Consider the following 15,105-nt stretch of genomic DNA (forward strand, 5'->3'; position numbering starts at 1 on the left):
CCTTTTAAGCGAAAAACTAAAAAAAAAATCGCACCAAGCAACATTTAGCCAATATGCTTTTTTTTTCTTTCTGTAACCAATCATTAAAACGTTATTAAATAATGATATGAAATTAAAGGGTTAATACGAAATCAGTATGCTTATTTCGTCAGTGACAGAAAATTTGTTTTATGCTTCATATAATTGTATTATCTTTATTTGGTCTTATTTATTTGTAGGGGCTTGTATTCACCAACTTATTGACGTAATAGAGTAAGACTGCTTTACTTTCTTGGGTGTTTTACTGAAATAATAGAGGGTACCTTAGGGTCATTACCGGAAAGGCCTTTGGAACAATATAAAGCTTTCCAATGAATTAAAAACAATTCCCCTTCCATCATCTATTTTCTGTGGCCGCTTATTCTCACTAGGGTCGCTGGCTTGCTGGTGCCTATCCCAACTGTCTCTGGACAGTAGACGTGTGTGTGAGGGGTCTAATACACTTCCCATGCATGTTTTTTGGAATGTGGGAGGAAGCCGGAGTGCCTGGAGAACAACAATCGAGCGAGCTGGAATTGAACTCGGGACTCTGAACTGTGAGGCGGACGTGCTGAACACTCCTCCACCATGCTGCCTAACTAAATCACCTATCCATAATTTTTCTGTACATTCATCCTGTTGAGACTCAAGAAGCTGGAGTCCAATTTTGATGACTTCAGTGAAACTACACACTGGACTGATTGCCACTCAATTAGGGGCGCATTGAAAAGATAACCATTCACATCCACATTTGCACTCTTTGGAAGCTGAACTCACAGCACCTTCAATAAAGCTTGATTGTTATATCTAACTTATTATAAACTATCTACAGCTATCATGTCGCTGTCAAACGTAATGTAAATATGTCCACCAGATGTCTGGGTTCAGTTATTTCCATTATTGTGGCAATTACTGTATACAGTAGAGTGAATGGGTGCTGCATGAATTGAAATCAGACACATCACAAATCAATTGTCAGCCACATTTATCATTTCTCTTCTGGCATACACCTCAGTGTAATCATTTCCTGGAAAAATAAATGCAATTTAAATAATGACAATTGAAAACAAACAACAGGTCCTTCGCGACATTCTGTAAAGAACCTCAGAGATTTTATTTCATACTCAATATATACTGTATGTATGTACTCCATTCTGATGAGTCTAACACCACATGCTTGGTATGCTGAATCTGTTTGTGCCCAGATCCCTGTAGCTGTTCATTATTACACTAGGAGGTGTGCTTGTCCTCATCAAAATATACAAAAATAGTACTTTTCTATAAGGTAGATACGGTATTCAGCGAGTTGTTCAGCATCAGTTGTTGTTCAGCTGAGCACGAGGAGCACACGAAGGAAGGAAGAGGAAGTGAAACACAGCAAGACAAGACAAGGTTCATTATTACTGAGTTTGTGACATCTGTACTGTATAGATATGTAACTTGAGCTTGTGTACCACAAACGGGGGGGATTTGCCACCGGTCATCAATCTTTCCCATAACCCAAAATCTTCTTTCATCACAATACGTCACCAAACATCATTATTTAAGTGCGCTGAATAATAAAAGTGCACTTTCACACATTTCTGCTCTCACTTTGGCTGGAGGACTTTTACTAATATGTCGTACATGCATAGTGATAATTGAACCAACTTTATGCATTTTTCCTCTCTTTTGATCAGTCTGCCAAGGCCCAATTGTATGAACAATTATCTTGTTTCATCTTTTTGCTCCGCAGATACTTGAAAAAAAAAATGTATGGTCAACAATCACGTATGTTAAAACTGTTTTTAAAATTTATCTTAAAACATTTGTGTGTGTGCAGTGGTGGTCCAAATTAGAGTGACACCCTGCGTGGGGACCAGCACTTTGGCACCCACATTTTCTTTATAATGAAAATACAACAAAAGCAAATCAACAAAAACTCAAATTAAGGTACCACAGTAACAATACAAACTCTTGCATTCAGAAATTTAAAAAAAGTCATTATAACTTTATTACAATGGTTTTGGCTTTGTTTCTCATTATTGCTTTGTTTTTAGTCAAAGATTGGATGTCATAATTATTTTACACGTCCTTCTTGCTTTTTGTTCATCCTGCAAAATGGTCTATGATCTGTACTTCCTGCTTCATTTTATCCACAAAACGGCGCAAACTCCCCATTCACACGTGAATGCCGTTACATGCGGTGTTTCTTTTGTGGTGTTTTTTTCTGACTTTTTTGTGCAGGTTTTTAGCCACCCTTAGTAATTACCCCCATTCTGCCACACACAATGAACATGCCCAAGACTACGGACTATGTGAATCCGATGAGAGACGGAATGATATCCAACTGTAAGTGAGCTTGCGCTCGAAGCAACCACAAGCTCAAACTATCTTTCCGTTTCACATCACTATCAAGAAGTCTGGATCTTCATATCGTTCTCCAGCATATATAAAAAAAAAAAAAATCCCTCTTAACACAATACATGATATTCCTTTCTGATAATCGGGCCTTTGCTTACATTGACCACAACAGTGAAGAATCGCTGCAGTTTGCTCCAATTGTCAGTATGCTTGTACCCTGCTTTACATGTTCAAAAGAGATATTCCGACTTCTTTTTCACAATTGTGCCTCGCGTCGTCCAAAATATTCGTATGCATCCAGATTAGTTTTTTGACCTCATGAGTCATGCCAGTGAGTAGCTCTAGAACAGCAACCGACTACCTTTTACTTTTGGTGATATATCTTAATATAATTATGTGGGAACATGCTAATATGCAAATATGGGTATCACTAATGTGTCAATCGCACAAAATTATCTGTGGGTATCAACGGAAATAATTTGATAATACAAAAAACGTAATAGGGTTTATCCATCTGCAACATGGCTCAGGACTCTGTTGTCACACTGCGTCAGCCATCATGGCAGTTTTTGCATATTTGCTTATAACCACACACATGTTCTTCATTCTGTATTTATGGTGTCAGACAAATTAAAATTGTTACTGACTGCCGTTTTATGAGATATAGGACCTCATCCTAACATGATCACAATAACAATAAAACTTGACAAAAAAGCCAGTGTGGTATTTTAAGTTGGTTATTCTACTATTGGAATTGGGGCTCCTTGTTACAGTATGTCCATAAAATAAGATCACAGTATTTGTGTGCATGTATGTAGTGTATTGTATTGAGTATTGGGTCATTTTTCACTACTCCATTAATATACTGAATACCTACTGTAAGTTATATAGTGAGTACAGATGGCTATATACGTACATTAGATACTAGGGATAGGACGAGATCTCGTAAGAAGAGATCTCGCGAGATTAGAACCCCATGAGATTTTGCGTACCCGCACAATACAAGATTGTTAATGCGCTGCACCGCTTGTTACCACTCTGCGTGATAGTAAACGACTGTGCCAAACGTGGTGAGAGGGCCACCTAACTTCAAGATAAACCTCACCATACCAAATAATTCTTGGACACATTGCCCGGTTCGCTTTTATTTTGAAGTTAGATTTTTCCGAAAGCATGTTGCGACAACGGCTGACCTGACTCTTTTGACTGCGCAAACGGTTGCTCCAGAAGTGAATCGTGAGTCGCTGACCCATGCAATTAACAATATTAACCATCCATTAACAACACAACATAGTTCTGAAATCGCATTCCATCAAAAACAAATTAAAAAAACGTAATTACACTGTTGTTTTATTGTTTGACGCTTGTTGCCTTTTGTGCAGCTTCTCACTTAAATTAGCCACTAGCTAGCAGTCAGAATCCTTTTTAAACATTGCTTGACGTACGTTAATGACTGTCCGCTTTGATGCTGACAACCCTCGGTACCATTCCTACTGCTCACTTTGAACACATCACGGTGACTCAAATGTGTGTTCTCTGGTTCTGAAAACATTTTGTCTCAAGGAATCAAATTTATGGGGAGGGAGTTGCCTCAAAACTCAGTTTATACTTTGCTAAAATAATGCTAAAAAAAAAGATCAAACTTATGTGTTATTTGGTCTTCTGTTTATATTTGTTTATTCACAAATTAAAATAAACAAAACCAAAAATAATAGACCGAATATCAATAAACCCATTATCTGTAGCCAGAGATAAGAAAATCAGGATGCAGCAACGAAGGGTGCGATGATTAAAATTTTCAGCAAAGAAAAAATGATTTCAATAAACAATGACGAGGAGGCGCTCAGATGGCTAACCGACCAGCGGAAAAAAACAAAACAAAAAGAAAAAGGATAATCAGCCTAAGATCTATTATGTTGACTTTTGCACTGTGAATTGTTAATTTTCTTGTAGTGTACTCAAAAAAGCAGTGTAATAAGCACATTTTTTGAAAACAGGAAAATGTAATTATAAGGCATTAACTTTGTATTGCAAATTTTGCTAAAAATCTCATCTCGTTTAGTGGGCGCAATCTCATGAGGCAACTTGTCTCATGGGATTTGTGTCTCATCCCATCCCTACTAGATACACTACATTCATTGAAAATCGTGGAATTATCTTAAGGAAAACGCACAGCCCATATGACAGGACTGAATACTGTATTTTTAAAACCCCAACAGTGTTGACAGATTATTTTAATGACAAGTTGATCAACTGTATGGCCAGTTCCAGATGAATACACCCATTGGAAATAGTAAAAAATCACTTTTGAACCTGAATTCAACAATTAAAAAATAATTTCTTAGAGCTGAGATAAAAAGCGCCATTAGTAGTTATTGAATATTGTGACTGGGGCAAGTATCATTTAGAGAAATTAAACAAAAAAAATGGTTGATTTATATTAAAGTCAAATAATGTTTTTTTTTCTAATTCTATTATATGTTTAATTTAAGCTCAAAAGGTCTCCCTTTCTCATAATATTGTTCAGTACAGTGAACCCTCGCTTGAGGGATCGAAGACCAGACAAAACGCTTTGCCTCCAAACGCCACAAGATGGCAGCAATGCACCCTCTTCACACCAATCCGTAAATATGCAGGGGTTCACTGTACAAGGCCTTAAAAAAGCCTGGGGGAGGGTGGGATACATAGAAGGCATGACTTCCCCTCTACACACCGTTGGTCTACAGGGCACTGATGTTGATGCTGTTTCTAACCTAAAAAGATTACACTTGCTTGTATTTGCCTTCTGCTGTCACTCCAGTCCCCATCCAGTTCAAAACTATCCCCTTAATATCACTGCCATCTTCCAGTGAGAAGCACTATTTTAGTGCAGTAGTTTCCCACCCGATGACAGATCTTTACTGAGGCAAGCGTCATGCCAACATTGAGGTAATAGAAAGCAAAAAAAAAAAAAAAAATCAACTGCATGTAGTTATCCACTATCATTGGATTCTGTCATCAGAATTTGGATAATACTTATTGAAGCCATAAGGCTTTAAGATAAATGCAATTTGGCCATATGATGGCAAAAGTCTTCAATGGAGGCCTTCCCTTCGGATCCTAGCTGCTCTCCGAGGAGGTGGGCGGCGCCGTGGACGACGACCGCCGCCGCGATGCCGACTGCGAACGTTCGGGGCTGTGTTTGTCGTAAGGCTGTAGCTGCACCTCCAGGAAGTCTCTGTGCTGCTGGCTGATCACCTGACTGATGAGCGCTGGCAAAGCCTGCAGGTTGCTCAGCAGAGTTTCAAGCTTAGCCTCCAGCAAGGCGATCCTCTTCTCCATGTCCTCTCCCCGCTCGTTCAAGTCTGACACCATGTCATACATGATGTTCTGAGTCTGGGACAAGGCAGAGGAAAGGCAGCATTAGCTTCACACGCCGCTTTTACCATTTCTCACTAACATTCTGCTTGAGTAATGAAACTTAAATGCTGCTGGCTGAATATGGATCCCTGAAAATGAAGAAAAGAAAAATGATATTTAGGCTAGTTTCACATTGCACCCTGAAATGACTCAATTCTGATTTTTATGCCCCCATCTGACTTGTATCTGATCTTTTGATGGCAGTGTGAACAAAACAGATTTGAATTTTTTCAAATGTGACCCAGGATACTTGGGTAAATGTGTTCGATCTTTTGACATGCGACGTCATTCTGAACGGCCAGGTCGTATTCATCCGACTCACACAAACATAACAAACAGGTCGCAATTCTGCGCTCAAAAAGGTGGAAGCAGGTTGGAAAGAAACAAAAAACAACAATAGCGGACTAGGTGAAGAGGTTTGAAAACATTCTGAGGGATGGAGAAGAAAGTGTATTTTTTGTATGTGTGTGTCTCATCTCGCTCGCTGCAAACATGTGACGGAGACGTTGCTGTCACGGCACAAAATGCCAAGGTCAAATTTCACACCATTCCTCCTTCTTTTTACCTTAAACGTAACAGGTTGAAAATATGGTGGCTCTGGTATGACAGCCATTCGACCATCCATTGTGGTTTTTCCTTCAACAAGTCACAGTGTCCTCTACAGTTTGGGCCACTTGGTGTTCACACACAGGTCACATACAGGTTGCATTTATTTGAAATGTGAATGCCCTCATGAAAAAATCGGATTTCGCAAAATATTTGGCTTTGAGGATTTTGTCCTGCAGGGTGAACCGAGCCTTAGGCCTTAGACATTTTATCAAACAAGAAGCCATTGTTGTAATGTCAATCAGTGGTCGGCTGTCAGAGCTAGCAAGGCCTTCAAGGCAATTATTCTCCATATTCTCTTCTCTTCGTGTCATTTTATATCCATTTGATCATGCTCCTTCCAGTGTCGTAGTTTTACATTAGAGTTTTTAATCCAATCAGAATTCAGCTAATTTGTGTCGCCGAGCTGTATGAAATCTGCCCAAGGCCTTCACAATCAACAGTTGCGGGCGCCAATACACTGTGAGTGAACAGGCACATAAAGTTAATAGACAGTTGCAATAGCCAATCAGATCGCAAGGTGGCGACAGTAAGGCCATAGAGAAAGCCTCACATTGAATGCGACATGTACGCAATGTGATTTGTTTACCTAGCATGGGATGCAACGCTACGTCAAGCAATCTTAGCCGTTTGGCTGTGACAGTTCCTGTGTCCTATGCTTCAGTTGGAGAGAAGTGCGACCACAGTAAACGTCAATGTGAAGAACCTTGTCCCTCTCGTGTTTGAAAACAAGCTGGTATAGCCTGTGTAGTACACGATTAAGGTGATGCAACGCCCAGTAATGCATATGTGTGCTTCTCTATATGATTTCTCCATCTGTGGTATCATAAATGATGGTATTATGCAGTGTATGTTGGACATAACTATAAAGGCTTAAGTGTGAAATGCACGGACTGCCAATGATGTCAATAATATAAAAATTCAAATCAGAAAAAAGCAACATGATTAGAAAGTACATCATAATGCATACCTAAACTAAATATGTCATGATTATTAGACATGTGCCAAAAAATAGAATGAAGGTTCTTATTTACTACGACTGAATCGATATAAAACGTTCCAAAATCGATTTAAAACAAAACAAAAAAAATCTGCTTCCACACTCTCTGCTGTAAAGACCAACGTCAAAATAAACACAAAATAAACACACCAAATAACACATGAACATCAAATCGATGGCCGTAAAAATGGCATTTAAAAAACAAAACAAAAAAAAAACAAATCACTTTATTGTCTCCACTTGTATTTAGTCCTGCAAAGCAGACCAGAGTTAAACATTTGGATTATTTGCACATCTATAGATTGAAACAGAAATTGTCACTTAAATCTTTTTTAATTCAAACTCTTTGAATTGAATCAGACCCAATAATAACAATGGACTTGCGAGACAAAGATTACCATTCCTATTGAATACAATGTGAAATACATTTAAAGAGTCAATGTCAAGTTTTCGTCACTCATTAAAAAGAACCTTGTTACAAAAAGGCTAATAGCTGATCAGCAATTCCAAGTAAATTTAGCATTAACCCCCAAAGCAGTTAGAAGTAACAGGGTGTATGTATCCAAAGAGGCGTAAAGGTTAAAAGCAGAACACCATGTCCAGTATGGTAGGAGACACATTCAATAACAGGAGCACATGACTTATCTTTACAACCGTACCCTCCAGAAGCAGGCAGCAGCATATTTGCCGGAGGAGACAAGGGCCACAGGGGCTAGTGTTATCTGAGCTGGTACTCATGTTTGGGCACATTAGCCCATGTGACCTTGGCTTGACAAAAAAGGTGCTGCTGACTTTCACTGTATACTTTGCGCTCATCTAGTGCACCTGTTCACACAACTTAGCATAAAAAAATTGTTCTGGGGCTGGGGGAGATCCAAAAAATAAATCACCTTTTGAAAACACTGTCACGGGCCCTTGAACTGAAAAGTGAGAGTGTACCCCCCACCACACACACACACACACACACACACACACACACACACACACACACACACACACACACACACACACACACACACACACACACACACACACCTTTTCTGTAAGTTATTCTCTGACCGATAACATCATGTGTCACAGGAAATGTCGTCAGCTCAATATGCCTGCAGAGCTAAGATGGCATCTGTAAAGCTGACATTTAAAGAAAAACTACTGGAGTGCGGCCGTATGGAGCAAAAAGATGCTAAATGTCAAAAAAACACAAAGAGCAAGCGCACAACCCCTCACAAGAAGAGCAAGCATCTCGCTGGAGGGGGATAAAGAATGTTAGCAAGGAGCTGGAAAGAAACACTTTAGAGTGAGTTTATTCCATGTGGAATAAACACAACTGAGGAGGGTCCAGTAAAATGAAAAGGAAGAAAAGGCATTCTTATTGTAAAATGCGAACTATAGTGACAGAGATCTGCTTGCAACAGCTCACCCGTGACCTTCAAATGAGTAAATTAAACGCCCCCTGTGCATTATGTGAGAGACTCTAATGCGAGGAGTCATTCCAAAGTTGCTGTGCCATGGAAAATTATCTAGTTACACTCAATGATTATTTATTCCTACAAATACTGAATGTTTGTTCATCTACTTGCGCCACCAACGTTTAATGATAATTACAGGGGTAGTCAAGTAAAACATTCATTTACAATAACACGTTCTATGAGGTCGCATTAAACCAAACATAATATTCTGATTTAATGATACTTTAGTGGATTTGGAATTAAATTGCAAAATCCATTCATTTTTGTCCATCCCAGGAGGTGGCCAATTTGCCACTTACTGTCGACTGAAAATGAAATGGCACTCACTCACGGCTAAGCTAGCGAACGTCACAGGACCACATTTCGCAAACAGGCTGGTCGTTACTTATGCTGCATTCGTGGAAGCTGGAAAGTCGGAATGTGCCAGTTCTCGTCAAAAAGTATTTTATACAAATGTAAACAACAAAGATGGCGGATTCCGATCAATTGTTTGTTATTGTGGTCCATCATAACAGTTTGACCTTCAGCAAACCTCAATCACATGATTTTTTTAAATTTATATTTTAACTTCATTGCATTTCCTACATTTCACTGATGAACTTGGTGCTGGTTTAATGTTGTAATAAATAAAATCACATAAACATATGTTTATAATCCTGTAAATTTTGTTTTGCCATTCACTGTGTGTGTCTCCGAAGGATTACCCATTGTCAAGTAACGTCATCTTCAAAATGGTTGGCCAAGTTGGTGTTCTGTTTTTACAACTTTGCAACTTAGACCTCTCAGTGCAAGGAGGTGTTTTCCTAGTTAGAAGTCAGAAAAGTTTGAGTTTCGACGATCCTTGAATGCAGCATAAAGACTTGAGCAACTGTGATATCATTTTCAAACGACAGAATATGGCAAAATAGCCACTGCGAGAAGGATATGTTTTTACAGCTCGATTCATGTTCTACAAAGGGCATATTATATCAAATACTGTGTTGGGGCGGCATGGCTCATTGGTAGAATGGTTATCTTCCGGTGGGTTTGACCCCCTGACCCCAGTTGCTTCTAACGCTGCGTCATCAGTGGGCAAATGAGTAGTCCGTGTAAAGCTCTTAGAGTAACTTAAGTAGAAAAGCGTAGTGGTGGTGGAAAGAATGTATTGTAAACATTGATCGACATGACTTCTCCTTTTAATGACATTTTTGCTCGTTAGATTGCGCTTCCCTCCTAATTTAACCCTCGGCAAAGGTTTGGAAACCACCCTCTAAAAACCCAAGGAATCAGTCTTAAATTTTCTTGAAAAAACAAAAAACAAAAAAACAAGTGCTATCTAAGATGGGGTGACCAGATGTTCTTGTTTAACCCACACTGAGCCTCTTGTCCCGAATCCCGACGGATTTTGGACATTGCAGGGGATATGGGACAAGATTTTTGGATTTGCTTGACAAATTGAAAATAAGAAGAGCTGCGAGTCCACCCAAGGTGCATTGACAGGGGACACAAATTTTACTACACTGGTGCATTAAGATAGGGTCACGGTTGAGCTGTCATCCAAGATAGCTATTAGTATTGGCTAAAGCAATAGCATAACCACAGGTCACAAGATTGACATTTGGTATAAATTGTTCCTGATGAGAATTAATTGCATATTTCATTTTTCCCAGTATCCCAGTTTTTATTTTTGAAAATCTGGTCAATCTAATAAAATAAGGTGTAGCTCATAATGTGAGACGCAATGGTACCGCAGCTCCACGAAGAGCAGTTAGCATCTACTGGACACTTCTCTTTTGTGGCGCTACAAAAAAGGGGGCAAGAACCAACTGCTGCATGTATAAAAGCCATCTTGCAGCTGTTTTTATAGTATGACTCATTGCCAAATATTAGACTTCATGACACATTGGACCCGGTCCAGTTTGACTGCAGTATTCTTTTGAATGTTAAACACGCCCTCGCTTTCTCTATGTGTGTGTGTGTGTGTGTGTGTGTGTGTGAATCATCAGACCCCAGAATGCCTTTTTTCCCAGGTTACTGGTTCTGCTGTGTCAGGTTGGCCCGCTGCCCAGTCTTTGCCTTAAAGGTTCTGTTTAGCGCATCTGGAGATAAACTTTTTCTTTCTTTACAGAATATCCACAAAGTACCCACATACACACACTCTCGCACAGGGGGGCTGTATTGTGAAAATGCACAGTGTGGAAGAAAAGACAACATGTGAAAGGCCTGTCTGTTCATTTGACACCTGTAGACTTTTGATTGAGGAATGAAGCAGCATGCGTCACAACAACAACAGCTTGTACATCGAGAGAAAAGCGCTATCAGACTTTCTTTATGTGCATTGCAGCAGAGAACCATTATATACCACATATCTTACCTTGGCAAGATCCACTAGAGAGTTTGCTTGGTCATTCAGCTTGCGTTGCTCCATTTTAACACTTCTCAATCTGAACACAAGACCATCCAGAGGCCAGTAAATGAATGCTGCCGTCAATAGTGGGGTGGGGTTAACTTTGTGCACACACAGGGGCATACACACGCAGCGCGGTCCCGGGACATGCACAAGGAGGTGTGTGTAGAAGAGAATGCAAGGGAGGCTTGCAGGGATCACTCTGTTTGGTCAGAGCTGCATGCAAGTGGGAAGGAGCCTAAAAAAAAAAAAAGGGAGGTGGACGCGGCACTAAATATGGATTATCACTTATTATTGCAAATAAGACCACGGCAATGAAGTGGACTCAAATCGCAGCATTAGTGCACTGTAATGGGGCATAGATCCGAGTGCCACTTGACAATGGAGATTATAAAATTATTTTTAAATGGTTCTTTTAATGGTGACTTTTTTTTGATAAAACGTCCCTAACAGTTACCTTTTGAGATTTTCTGAATACAGAAAGATTGGACATCCTACTAAACAAAATCATGCTTGAGCCATTTTAACAAAAAGGTTTTTTTAATTGATCCTGAAAAAGTAATTATTTTGCATTTATGATTCTTCCGTTGCAAAAAAATCAGTTGTACAGTGTGTGATGTTTTGAGATGACCTCATTAAGCAAAGCATCTAAAAAAAAATTGCCAAGCGAAGTTCACCATTTGATTTAAATAAAGAAAAATAGTACTGATATTTCATCTGTATTTTCTTCTGTATTTGGCCAATAGCTGCATATGACAATTTAATTTAGATTATGAATAAAGTGCTGGTAATTATGAGGCTTATTACATATTCAACATTTTTTATCTTAAGAAAATGCAAGTGTAATTATATTTTTAAAGCGTCTCAAAAAAGCTTAAAATGAAATGGTGTCAAACACATTAGGAAGCCAAGTAATTCCAGCTACTAACTTTTGAAAATGCACAGTTGTGAAGTGAAAGTCCACAAATTCTGGGCCACCCCGAATTTGCGAGAAAACTGCCTGATTCTAGACAGCGTCACTTCAGGCAGAAGGTGGGCATTAAAATAGCTGCTGGATGAACAAGTGCCACCCATATTCATATAAATATTCCACACTGGTCCAATTCAACTTGTGGCAAATATAAAAACGAATAGAAAAATATCATAGATTTTATTTATAGTAAACATAAGCACCAATGAGGAAACACTTCCCCAATTGACAAAATCATGTAAAAAAAAAAAAAAAAAAAAAAAAAAAAAAAATATATATATATATATATATATATATATATATATATATATATATATATATATATATATATATATATATATATATATATATATATACATATACATATACATATATATATACATATATATATGTTTTTTAAAAATTGTTTTCCAGACCAACAGGGACAACGGTAGTACTGTAAGTTGAAATCAAACATATGAAGGTCTGTGAACAATTAGGCTTAATAAATGCATACTGTTTGCAGATCTTGGTGACTAATCAAAGAAAACAGATCCGGTGTATTAGCACAAGACCTTCAGGACAGAATTGTTCGACTGCTCACATCCTGATTTCTCTCATTAGTGTGCCCCAATGTGGCTGATGGTTGTGGTATTTAAAATGAATTGGATTGAATTGGGCAGGAGTAGGTCGACATACAATTACTGGGCAGGTCGATCCCCATTTGCAAATTAATTTTGAGCCGACGAGTTTTGTCCGGTTTCTTCCCAGACGTCATGGGAAGAGCAATGGGGGCGTTGCCTGAGGGGCTTTTTGCAAGTCGTTTGCTTTGTACTGATTTTTCCAAAACAAAATGAGGATATTGAAAGTGTGATGTAAAAATATTTGCCCAATTTAAAAAATACCTGAATTCAGCTTGTTAGTGAAAAATAGATGGAATACGTTTCAAACTATGTCACTGTTCATATCTTACTATACTTAACAACCCTGAGAACCTAACAGCATCTGATGTTTAATTTTATACTGCAATCTGAAGACATTTTTTAAATTAAATTATGGGATAAAAAAGTATTTTTTGTCACGTTTTTTTATGTAATCTATTAATTCTCCTAGACATATTTCTCCGGTCTGAACGATAACTACAGCACACTTTATAATTCACCTGACCTGTTTAATTCGTCACTGTCCTCTCAGTCACCTTAAAAACAGCTGTTGAGTTCTGACCATGTTGGAGGAAAAAACAACCCTCCTCCATATACAAACCACAAGATTAATATGATGCACTTATGGGCTAATTTGGTTATGTAAATGGCAGCACAACAAAAGGGACTAAATGTAGATGTCTTGTTAAATTCAAGATAGGCATTTACGGCCAGCAGAGGGCGCTAAAAAAGCCTTCAAAGGACCAATGCCCCGACCTCAAAACACCCCATATTGAATTCCAAAAATGTGACCTTTCTATCCTCTCGATTCATCAAACGTGTAGCATAAAATATCTAACGACATAAATTTAATGTTACATGACTATGACTGCAGTTGGCCGATAGCGGACAAAACGGTGCGGAGATCATCAGGCACGGGGTCTGCCTCGTTCGGCCTTTTTATTCCCAAAGCGTCCCCTCTCCTCGGTCAATCACCCGTCACCGGTGCTTGTGCATAGGAACAGCTTCTCCAAATCTGCTTGCCATCAGGACTGCATGGCAATGCGAAACCTCTTGATGTGTCCCACCCAGTTAGTGCAGTGCTATTATTTATTTATTTATGCTTTTATTGTAGCCATCGTCGTTATTTTGCGGTACGACATGGACGTTTGCGCTCAAGAGTCATTCTTCTATCTCAGCTGACAGTTTTACAGTATCTGTCACATGACCGTGCAAATGATGGGCCGCTGGCTTTGGCTTGACCTTCCTCTCGGGTCAGGTTGCCCCTCGCATATCTTGCGGATAAAGGACACAGAGTCATTTCACTGACGTAGCTCTCGCCTTGACTCCCACGTTAACCTTGGGAATGGGAAGGGAGAGCGCCTCTAATGGAATAGATACGACGGAACCTCTCAAGTCGAACACCTCTGAGATCGTCCAATTGCCATTTTGAGCAACATTTTGGTGTAGCGAGGAGGTATTATAGTACGTAGGGTCGAATAAAAATAACATTGTGTGACGTATGGTGCGTCAATTACAGTAATCGCATTTTTCAACAACTATTTAATTTTCTACAAAGCTCGTAACAGCTATTTACCAGAGTAAAATCTTGAAATTAATATCAAATTATCAATGAAAAAAAAACTAATTTCGACTGCTGTAATAGCTTTCTTTGACATTTTAATACAATTCTTTTTCCTTTGCCCTTTGACAAAATTTACAAATAATACGGTCTTTAACGTGATGTTAAGTGTTATGAGGATGTATTTTTATTAAAAAAAAGTCACAAAAATTGTAACCAATTTACTATGAATTTATGGAAAAATATAGTATTTATGTGCCACAATAAGTGTTTTATTGTGATCTATTCACAGATTTACAGAACATTCCTAAAGTTTGGACACATTTTCATATCTTAAAAAGTAATGATGGTCATTCCTTCATTTTTCTTTATTTAACTGATTGGTTCTTGCCAAAATATACATTTTAACAGTTGTCCATAATGTTGGCAGTGTAATGACATCTGCACAACTGATGGTTGCAACCACATTGATAAAGCAAGAAATTCCACTAATTAACCCTGAAGACAGACAAAGTGAAATCCATTTCAGATGACCACCTCTTGAAGATCATCGAGGGAATTCCGAGAGCGGGCAAAGCAGTAATCAGAGTAGAGGGTGGCTATTTGGAAGAAACTAGAATAGAAAACCTTTTTTTCTGTTATTTCACCATTATTAGTTAAAGGGAGTAGGCCTATGTGTAATTTTTCACATGCAGCTGTGGGAGCTTCAGGG

At 38.7% G+C, this 15,105-nt stretch overlaps 1 protein-coding gene across 2 annotated transcripts in view; it reads right to left on the reverse strand.

Moving 5' to 3' along the window:
- Positions 1–986: 986 nt before the first annotated feature.
- The window catches only part of kcnn2 (potassium calcium-activated channel subfamily N member 2), a 43,539-nt gene continuing 29,420 nt past the window's right edge, over positions 987–15,105 (reverse strand). The window contains exons 8-9 of one of the 2 annotated variants that reach the window (XM_088435862.1): positions 11,189–11,258; positions 987–5,736 (exon numbers count right to left, since the gene is read on the reverse strand). In XM_088435862.1, the coding sequence (XP_088291988.1) occupies positions 5,461–5,736; positions 11,189–11,258 (346 nt within the window). In that variant the 3' untranslated portion in view covers positions 987–5,460. The remainder of the gene's footprint in view (positions 5,737–11,188; positions 11,259–15,105) is intronic. The other variant, XM_088435861.1, reaches the window with a different exon arrangement.

This window comes from Hippichthys cyanospilos, chromosome 15, assembly GCF_059441005.1.
Source record: "Hippichthys cyanospilos isolate Australia breed blue-spotted pipefish chromosome 15, RoL_Hcya_1.0, whole genome shotgun sequence".
NCBI classification, from domain to species: Eukaryota; Metazoa; Chordata; class Actinopteri; order Syngnathiformes; family Syngnathidae; genus Hippichthys; species Hippichthys cyanospilos.